This window comes from Myripristis murdjan, chromosome 6 (assembly GCF_902150065.1).
Source record: "Myripristis murdjan chromosome 6, fMyrMur1.1, whole genome shotgun sequence".
NCBI lineage: Eukaryota > Metazoa > Chordata > Actinopteri > Holocentriformes > Holocentridae > Myripristis > Myripristis murdjan.
Window position 1 is genome coordinate 33,081,432 of NC_043985.1, and position 11,103 is coordinate 33,092,534.

The following is an 11,103-nucleotide window of genomic DNA, read 5'->3' on the forward strand; positions in this document are numbered from 1 at the left end:
GTGTGCATGTGTGTAGTTCACTGAGCGTTTTAAAAACACTGAACTAAATGCAAATTTTTTTTGGTGAAATTGACAAATATTATTTGATTAATTCATGGCACAATTCAATGTTAACCTGTTAAACCTGTTAACCTGTTAAACTGTTAAACTGTTAACCATCATGGATAACCCTGACCACCCTCTCCACCACACACTGGACAGACAGCGGAGCTCCTTCTCCAACAGATTGTTACAGCTCCGCTGTCGAAGGGACAGATACAGGAAATCATTCCTGCCACAAGCCATCACACTGTACAACAAATCACATCTGTCAGACAGAGACTTGCAACTGTCTGCTGTATAGTTCTGTTCTTAACACTGCATTACCAGCACCTTAACTGTTTTTGTACTTATTGTACATCACCCAGCACCTTAACTGTGTATTTATTATCCATCACTCAGCACCTTAACTGTTTATTTATTTATTATTTATTTTTTTTTTATTTATTATCTGTATATTACAGCCTAAGTTAATATACACTCACACTGTTTTTCAGACTGGAGGGGAAGTGGATTCCTTAAGAGGCTGAATCAAGGCGGTTAGTTCCTTGTCCCAGTCCCGGGCGTTAAAGGTTCTGCCACTTGGTTCTTAGTCTCCTGGTTTCATACTAACTCTCCTTATCTATACAATCTATACAATCATGCATATACTTCAGCGCCATCTGTATATTGTCATACTCACTCCATATGTATATTTTCACATCTCGTATCTCCTTTCCTTAGGTTAGCCTTTATTGTATTTTTTGAGTCTTTAGTCTTTATAGTCTCTATTGTATATTTTTAGCCTTTATTCTTTTTTAGTTAACTTTATTGTATGTTTCTACTGTTGCTGCTGGAACACCAGAATTTCCCTGGTTGGGATCAATAAAGTATATCTATCTATCTATCTATCTATCTATGTCGTTTTACTGCAGAAAATCAACATAGCAGAGCGAGTTCACTTTCCTACTTTTTCTCACCAAAGCAGCTCAGTGTGAGAAAGAGGATTAAGGAAATAAAATCAGGACTTTATTATAGTGGATGTGTCATGTGATGAGTCCAGATCTGTGAATGTGTGTTTTGAGCTGTAAATGTGTTGTCACATCTGCAAACCTGTGCGTTTCTTAGCTTTGTAAATATGCATCTACACTTTATGTATGTAATTAGTACTTCATGTTAATTTTAACAATGTTACCATGCATTTACAAATTTGTGTCAAAGTATTTGTGAATTCTGTTGGTCTGTCCAGATCCTGGAAAACCTGGAAATGTATAGACGGGCTTTTTCCACTCAAGGAAAATGCCTGGAAAACTTTCTTTTTTTTTTTTTACATGCACACAACATGCTGCAGAATGTACAAACAACATTTCTGAGATGTCAGATTCATCGTTTGAGCCATTTGGCCACTTTGTTCATTTGGAATCGTTCTAACTTTCCATAGCTAACATCCACATAAGTCCCTGAACATGTTCTAGAAAAATCCTGGAAAACGATTTCTGTAAAAGAGCAGGAAAAAGAGCAGAACTTATATTTGTGGAGTTGTGCGTCTACATCCCACCAGAAGAGGGCGCCAATCAATCACTGTACATAGTTTGCCAATGAGACTATATGAGACCATATGTTTGCAGAAGTGGACTCACGTGTTCAAATCCCATCACACTTTCGCAAATCTGGGTACACTTTTGAAATAATAAAGTCCTGATTTCACTTCCATAGATAATGATTAATTATTACTTCGGGATGGAGGCATAAACTGTAGATTTGCATGATTGATACTAAGACAATAATCCAGTGCACCATTTCTTACTGGGACATCACCAAACAAACTGGTGAACCCTGACCTGTTCCACCTGTGAGTGAGTTACCTGACCCACCAACCCCTCCCAAACCCATCCCACCCCCCAAACCCCTCCACCCCCCACCCTAAAACTCGTACGGGGAGACGAACATGGTGACCTTGGTGACGTAGCGTCCCAGCAGCACGTTGTGCTCCAGCTCGCTCATCTCCACCTCAGCCTCCAGGGTGGCAGGTCCCTGGACGGGCGTCACCAGCAGCAGGGTGCCCGACTGCCGGCCGGAGCGCTGCACGCTGAAGTGCCCCCGCCCACGCCCCCCCGCCAGGCCGAAGCGCAGCGTGTCGCCCAGGACCCGAGCTGCCGACACCCGGAAGAGCACGCGGGGGGCGGACATGTTGGACACCACAGGCAGGAAGTGGAAGGAGATGGAGTTGGGTGCCTGAGTGCAGGTCCTGTCGCCCACCATGCAGGGGTTCCTCTCACAGCGCCTGGAGGGGGAAACGAAACACAAGGATTTAAAAAATATTGGATTTATTAAGGATTTGATTTTAACTGAGTGAGTTGTCATATAGTTAAAAAAAAAAAAAGTCATATAGTTAAAAAACAAACAAACAAACAAACTGGAATTCATGAGAGAAAAAGTACAAATTCTACAATGTGATGATGAACATGTGGTATTTCCACAAAAGTTTCCTGGGAGAAAGCAAAAGTTTTGAGATACAATATAGTATCTCAATAGAATTTCAAGTATTTAAAACATATTCTCCCAAATAATTTTTTTCTTCCTCATGTTCTTTGACATGAGGAAGTGCAGGCCACACTGCGTCACATGGATCTACTAAACTTGACATCCAGTTTTATTTATGTAGACTGTGTGATGATCATGCGACTGAATCTAAAACAGTACAAGTCAATATAGAACAAAATATCATCGGCGTACGTGATCACTCTGCAAGAATGGAGCCTTGCAACATTAATGAATTAATATTAATTATTAATATCAAGTGATATTAATGTGTTTGGACAAAAACCCAAAGAAGAAGAGCAGGAGGATGTGGGGTCTGACTTCTTCTGTGTTGGAATCCCAAACATTTCATTTTGCTCGTTTTACCTCCATCATTGGGCTTAGTGTCAGTGTCGTGTTGATCAGTGTCATCATTTTATGCTGCGTTCCTATTTGTTGTTGTCTGTGAGATGGTTCTCCCAAATTTCTGTTAAAGAATTTCCAGAATTTTGTTCCAGGCTACCTTTAGTTGCAAGACCGTGATGGCGGACTGTGAACGTCTCTCATGCAGGGCGCCATTTTGGAGCCACGACCTAAGATAACACCGTGTTGCTTCCACGCTAGTCATCTTTAGTCAAAAAGGTGCGGTGTATACCCAGATTGAGGGAGGACATATTTTTTGGTGGATATAAGATCCTAAGACACGCTGGACAACCTGGACAGACTCACTCAGATCTGTTTGGCTGACATGTCACCCTCCCTCCTCCCGCCTCACTGTACTGTACAGTTGTGATTTGGCTGCAGCAGTAAATCAGACTCGACCGTGACCTCTTTGGTAAACATGTTCAGTCTCTGAGCGCCGCGATAAACAGGCTTCGCGCTGCTCGGCGGCTCCCTGACCCTCTGGGTGATTTACGGCAGTGCTCTGGCAGACACACAGGATCCAAATGATGGGTGGGGAAGGAACGTGGGTGAAATGAAATTACAACTCTTTGTTTGGGTTTAATCCATCCCATCCACAATGCAGGGAATCTCTACTTCATTGTCAGTGTCACTGTTATTTTGTCTCTTTTGGGTTTTCATTTCTCACCCACAGCATTTGCATTTTTTCTCTCTTTTTTCAGGGTTTCAGTTTGCAGCTATATAAAAATTTCAGTCAGTGCAGTTCATTGGAGGGTCAAACCTTTTTGTGCCCATCAGCTCGGTATTAATGCAGAGAGTTACATATCACATTTTAACAATTTACATGGCTTTTCACCTGAGATACTGAGATCAGCAGTAAAAGAAAAAGCCATGTCCACAGGTCCTGGCCGGCAGTGGCTCTGTGCAGCTGTGATCCTTAATGTCCACACAGTTTCACCATTTAAGAGTGAAGAATGAGGAGGATCTTACATTGGTGATGTCCTGATGTACGTGGCGTTCTTCAAGCGTGGACACTCCACCGTCACACACCGGAACCCTCCGTACGTGTTCACACACACCTGCTCTGCTGTGCAGTTGTGCCTGCGGCTCTCACACTCGTCAATGTCTGCAGGCAGGAGGACAGGAGCGAGAGAGTCATCACCACCAATCACGTTTTTCAAACCCTACCGCTAACCAACGGGATGGGATGACCTTTGAACTCTGACCTTTGCAGCTGCGGGCGTCTCTGGCAAGGTCGTAGCCGGCCGGACAGAGGCAGTGGAAGCTGCCAGGTGTGTTTACACACTGATGGACACACAGCCGGCCCGGCTGGCCAAGAGGAAACAGCCGGCACTCGTCGATATCTGAAACACACACACACACACACACACACACACACACACACACACACACACACACACACACACACTTAAACCAGTCTGGTCTGCTGAAGTGTTCTTGAGCAAAACATTAAACCCCGACTAAACTCTGACCTCTGACGCTCCCAGATCAGAGGGGATCACCTGTCATTTTTCAGTCTTTCAGTCTCATGGTGCCATCAGATTAGCACCTAACTCATACATAAAGTTATTGTGCTTCCCGATCATAACAACTGAAAACAATTCACTTTTGTTGAACTCTGACCTGTGAATTTGGAGTCACAACCAACAGAAACACATCAGAGTGTTTTATTCTGGCTGTGTCCATTTAGTTGTGTTTTGGTCAGTTCTGATTGTCAGTACAGATGTTACCTGTGCAGATGTTGTTGTCGCGGCCTGATATGGTGAAACCCACGTCACAGGTGCAGCGGGTGGAACCCAGGAAGTGAGTACAGCGGGACGGACGGACGGAGGGGGAGGAGGGAGAGGAAGACGTGGGTGATGAGGGGGCGAGGGGAGTGGAGACTAAGGTGGAGGAGGAGAGGGAGGAAGATGAAGAGGAAGAGGAGGAGGATGAGGAGGAAGAGGAGAAGGAAGGAGCAGCGGAGAAGGAGGGCAGGGAGTTGCTGGTGCTGTTGAGGACTGAAGGAAAAAGACGAGACGTTAAACAGGAAGAAACAAACGCTGATCAACATTCAGCACAAATGCTGTCGCTGCTATAGTATTAGAGTATTAGTACTGCAGTTATATGTCTGCATGGTATTTTAATATTTATTAATGTCAATATTCCCTACAGACTTCATCATATCAAATCACCGGCCAACTCCTATATAAAAATGGCATCTGTATGCAGGACACTGGGTAGGCGCGTCCTCTCAAACATCTCATTCCCTACAGAATGTAAACATTTCACTTCAGTTCAGCGTCTGACTCACTTCTGCACATCGGCTGCTGGCCGCTCCATTTCAGAGACTCCAGACACACTCGGGTCCGCGGGCCAATCAGCTCGTATCCGGGCTTGCACAAGAAGTGGACCTCGTGTCCGATGGCAAACACCCTCCCCAGTCTGCGGCTGTTTGCTGGGAGCTCTGGTTTGGGGCAGGTGGCTGGGGGCAGAGAGAAGTTTTTCCATTTATCCTGTGAGCTGCAGAGCTCCACCATCCTGTTCAAAACTCCTGATCCTCCTCTACTGCCTTATCTCCTGTTTTCATCCAATACACTTTTGAAGGGTTATACTTTCCCTTTTTGATGCACTAATCTTTCCTCAGCCTGCCTCATTTACATTTTCCAGAATGCCTTTCAATAATTCTTAGAGAAGAGATGCACACAAGTGACAGTTAAAATGTTTCTCAAGTTAAGAAAAAGTGAGTTTGCCCTTAGTCAAACCACAACCCATGTAGTGTTTACATTATAGTCTGGTCTATTTACTGCAACTGTCACCTGACCATCCTGGATCCCATCAACTCCCCAAGAAACCTCTGGCAATTAAACATAATATGGAACCTCCTACAAACCCATGTGATTGGCGAGGGACTCCTGAATATTCTGAAGATCCCCCATGGAAGCTCCTCAATGCCCCTTGAATTCCCTAAAAGACCTGTGCAACTTTCTCAAGCACCCTGGAACATTGAAAGGAACCCCTCACATCTCCCAAAGGACAGTCTTCTCAAACGTGATCACTGGTGCTTTACCGAGTGTGATGGATGAAGAAATTCTGCCTACATAACACGATTTATAAATTTCTAATCTTCTATTACTAAAAAAACACACTGATTTGGCCATCTCACGACCCTGCTGTATCCACACTGGGACCTGCCAGTGGGTCAGGACCCACAGTTTGAAAATCCTTGTCCTGATGAAGCCCTGGAACCCCCTGCAAGCACTCTGGGACATTTCAAGGCACCCCTGAACCTTTCCAAAGGTAGACCTCTTTAAGGACCCTTCCCTCAGGAACTTCTGAAACCTTCCCTAAAACTGTCCTGAACCTCAAACCTTTGGCTCTGAATCATCTTGAATGAGGGATCTCCTCCTTCTCCTGCAGGAGGCTCAACAGCAGGAGAAACATCAACATCAACATGAAGGGCCTTTGCTCACTGCTCTTGGGTTTCCTGCTGATTGCCCTGGTGCTGTTCTGCAGAGCGCTCAGCTTCTTCCTGAGGGAGCGCAGACTCTGCTGATAGGACGCTTCATGAGCTGCCAGCATCTTCTCCACCTGCCGCAGGGAGTTCTGCAGCTCCTGATTGGACGGGCACTCCTGAGGGCGGGACAAAGACAAGGTTGCATCAGTCTTACATGCTGCCCTGCGCATCAACCAGGTTACTTTCCTTCAACCTGCCCTGTCTTCTTCTGCTGCTGGTTGTGATTTCCTACATTACCCAAAATGCCTCTCTCCGTCCTGTTCTGTGATGGATTTCTCCCTGTATGATTGCTGAACGATGGTACAAAATCACAACTCTAGAAAGAAAACCTCGCTCCAAAACCTGATTTTTTTAGATCATTGAAATGCTGATTTCCTGAACATTGATTTTCTGATATCAAACTCCACTGGAGATATGTGGGTGTGTCGTCACCTCGTGTACGAATGGCCAGGAGAAACAAACACCAGACTACCGAATGGAGACAGCAATGCAAAGTACATCACCAACAGCTGTTTTTTTAATAGAGTTAAAGGAAAACTTGTCTAACTTTTCAATGTTCTGGAGCCCCAAATGGACTTTCATTCAGCCTTGGAGTTGGACCCCCACTTGAAGTGATTTTACTGTATGGACCCTGATATGAAAAGATATTTTGGTTTCCGGTAAACTGTTTCTGGAATCATACTTGAACACTTAAAACAATCACTCATACATGTACTATACTGTACAACAGCAGAACAATTACTAGTGAATTAAATTAAAGCAAAATTAACCCTTTGACACAAATTCCCTTCTCATGGGAAAAAAGGCAATTAATTAATGAACCAAAAAATGACTGGAACATTAGAGAAAAATTTGCAAAATAAATGATGAAAAATCTGCAAGAAAAAAAAAAAAAGCAAAATTATGTTAAAAAAAATTCTTTTAATAATTTTTCTTGCTCAGATGCCTTTCACAAGCATTAAAGCTGGACTCCTCATGTTGCTGAGGACGCCCTAGAGGCCCTTCAAGGTCCCCGGACCTCACTTTGAAAGCTCAGCACCTCGGCAGCTGTTGACAGTCCCTCCGCTCACATGAGCAAACCGCAGCGCTGCATTATGGGTCTCAGGTGTGAGGTCTATAGATAGAGGTGAGGTTTTCTGCTGCAGTCGCACGGTGGTGCAAATTGGAGCGCCGCCCGCTGCTGACCTCAGAGCAGCCTCGTCACACACCGGCTGTTTCCCCGCAGGAGGCTGAACTCTGACCCGCCGCCGCTTTAAAATGCATTCCAGCACTGTTACCGGCAAGGATTTTATGGCTATGATATAACATATGATTTTTCTATGATTTTTTAACATGATAATCTAATTTCAACACAGCAACTTGTACAGTGACCCTGAGCAGCAGATTCCTCATCAAAGAAGTCAACAATGAGAATCAGTGACATAATTACATTAAATATTGTGCTATATTCTTTTGCTTTAGTAATAAATTCATTTTATCTAATGTATTCGCTTCAGATTGCTTTGGTGCATTTGATGTATGAAAGTACAGGTGAAGAAAAGTTAATATTTACAGAGTTCACAAAATTTGCCTCCGGTTTCCATAAAAACACAAATTTTGCTCTGTGACTTCGCTTAATAAAGACACAGAAAAAGCAGAACTGTTTAAATGGCTTCAACTTTCCAGCAGTGCCTCAATACATACATTTGTTTTTAGTGGAATAATAAAATATTGTTTTAAAAAAATTATATCTCAAAACATAAAGAAATTCATAGTGTTCAATTACTAAACCAGCTCTAATTTATGTTCTTGTAAAGTTTAATGTCAGAATAAAAAGTTGCTAAAGTATCCTGTAGATTTTTTTTTTTTTTTTTTTTTAATTAAATAAACAGAGAGATGGTTCGAGCTCCACAGCGCCCCCTGTCTGTGGCAAAAAGCTGTCTTACTCACTGTCAGCTGCTCTGGTTTGGGATGTTACTATTATGTAAAAACCCAAAAAAAAAAAAAAAAAAAAAAAAAAAGGAAAAATATCCCCCCCATATCACTAAACCTTTTAGTACCCAGGCTTTAAATTAATTAATTTAATTTTTTTTTTTTTTTTTTACTGCAGTAGATTTTTACTAGACAGCTTCTACTTTTACTGCAGTCAGATACCAGCAGAGGAACAGTACTACTACCTGAGGAGCAGTTTGTACTGTAGTATTGTAGTACTCTTTCCACTACCGGCAGTGTAAACTATATATTACACAACTTACAAATGAATGCATTGGTATTTTAAGGCTCTTAAAGGAACGGTTCTTCACAGCAACTACTTTTATTTTATATACTTTTACTGAAGGAACATTTTGAAGGCAGGGCTTTTACTTTGGAGTATTTTTCCTTTAACCTTCAGTGCCTTTTTTTGTGCTAAAGGACATCACGTCTCAACAGAGGGAGGAAGACTTGGTAGATGTACTCACCTGAGCGGAGGAAGAGGAGAGGTGATGAAGACACAGCATCACCACCACCACTGAAACCACACCTTTGGCCTTCATCCTGGGCAAAATGTCCATCATTATCATCATCATCATCGTCCTCATGCCTCACCTGAACCGACAGAGAAACCGGACAGGACGGAAATCAATCTCGTCTGCACTTTCTGAGAAGAGCCAGACTGAGGCCGAGTGGCAGCTACTGTAAAACTAAATCATCTCCTCTCCTGCTCCTTCCTCTTCTTCTTCTTCTTTTTTTTTCGAGGGCACTTGCCAAATTTCTACTCCACACACACAGCCTCCCTGTCAGATGTTTTAAAGGCCGGAGGAGGAGGAGGAGGAGGAGGAGGGAGAGCAGCGTCCCCACATCTGGAAGGAGCTTTCACTGCTGATCCATCAGCGTTTCCACAAATAGAAACACAAATTATAAGGAGGAGTCAAGCTGCAGCGGCGTCTTTTAATCATCTTCACAACACAGCAGCGACATTCGGGTGACTCGTCTGTTCCCAAATCAAAATCCCCGGCTCAGGAATGTGACTTATGCACCAATTACAGCCACTGTAAATCCCAGTTTTGAAATCCTAACCTGCTGTGTTGCAGCTCAAATGACAGGGCAGCCCGATCCGAGCAGCAGCTCATCGCCCAACGAGGAATCTGACCTGGATTATCACTTGCCAAAAAGAACTACGGCAAACCTGTAATAAATTGTAGAAGGGTATACCACACAAGCAAAACGATGGAAGTATCATGCAGCTGCTATTGGGCAAAAAAAAAAAAAATGATACCTTAGGAAATCTGACAGTAACAACACATGAGATAAAAATACCATGCAGCTCATGAAGATCAGGTCAAATGAGGTCACCACTGAAAGACCACAAACAAACTGTAAGCTCCTGTGGGAGTGCTGGATGAGTTTTATTTAGGCTCCCGCAGGCCGTGAGCATCCTCCAAAACTGAGATTTTGGTTTGAGCAAAACAAAAACACCCTTCAAGTATTTTTTCCTAAAATGAAATGACGGGATCTTTAACGGAAACACAGCGCCCACGTTCCTTCAGCTGTCTGGATCAACACGTCTGATCCTGAGAAACTCTTTAACACGAAGGATCTCTGCACGCCACAAGATCATAAGTTAAAAAAATGAGGCTGGTGTGGATTGTGATGCAAACATTTGGCTCAGTCCAGCTTTTGGGACTTTGTGTTTGTGGACTTTGGTTGAACTCCTCGTCTCTTGTGGTTCCCTCAGATTGTGTCTTTATGGATTTTGTGCTTTGAGTTCTGTTCCCGCTCTGTTTGTCCCTCATGGCTTCCTGTTCGTGCTTTCACCTGCGTCTTGTTAGTCCCGCCTCCTGTGGTTTCCTAACCAGTCAGCTGCCACGTCTGCCCCCTGAGTCTCCCCCTCGTTACGCCTCCACACCTGTTCACCTGTTCGGCCTTAGTCTCGTTTGCCGTTCCCAGCCCTGATTGGTCCGTTCCTCTCAGCCAATCCTGTGTCAGTCCAGTCTGCTGTTCCAGCCCCTTCCCCAGGTGGGTCTTGTTACCTGGTGAGTCTCTGGTGTATCTAAGTCCTGTTTCAGTTCAGGTCTTTGTCTGGTGGTTGTCGCTGTTCCTCAGATGTTCCTCAGATGTTCTTGTACTCGAGTCTTCTTCCTGCCTGCTCCTGTGTTTGTGTCCTCCTGACCTCCACACGTGACACAAGCTCTACTATCTGCACTTTGTAATGACAACATTTTTAATTTGCTGCCAGTTGCTAGAAAGATTAGTGACTCATAAACATCTGGACAGACGTGCTTTGCGGTTGTTTAAACTCTCCTCCAGGCAAAACTGTGTTTCCTCAGTTTCTGTCTAAAATGTGTGAACTTCACTCTGCTGACTGGATCTGCTCAGTTTGTCACTAGAGAGGTGTTTTCATACTCCTACTAAAGGTGGAGGGGTGTGTGTGTGTGTGTGTGTGTGTGTGTGTGTGTGTGTGTGTGATTCAGATCGACCCTAGGCCACAAATCCCACAGCCAATCAGCTGGCAGCTGACGGGGCGCTGCTTTGCATATCATTAGCAGCAGCTCTGCCGGTCGTTTTATTTTCAAAAAATCAACCAGACCAACGTCTACAATATTTCTGCAACTAAGAGGTTAGCTGAAAAAAATGAAAAAAAAAAGATGATACGATGTTGTTTCATGGATGAAACTTCTAAATGAGCA

General features: G+C 43.7%; 1 protein-coding gene across 1 annotated transcript; it reads right to left on the reverse strand.

The window, feature by feature from the left end:
• Window positions 1-1,941: 1,941 nt before the first annotated feature.
• On the reverse strand, window positions 1,942-8,988 carry LOC115360334 (fibulin-7). The gene is given in 7 exon segments (XM_074933716.1): window positions 1,942-2,302; window positions 3,931-4,066; window positions 4,167-4,304; window positions 4,692-5,021; window positions 5,243-5,425; window positions 6,414-6,573; window positions 8,896-8,988. Coding segments are annotated over 7 exon segments (1,401 nt in total).
• Between the last annotated feature and the right edge of the window lie 2,115 nt (window positions 8,989-11,103).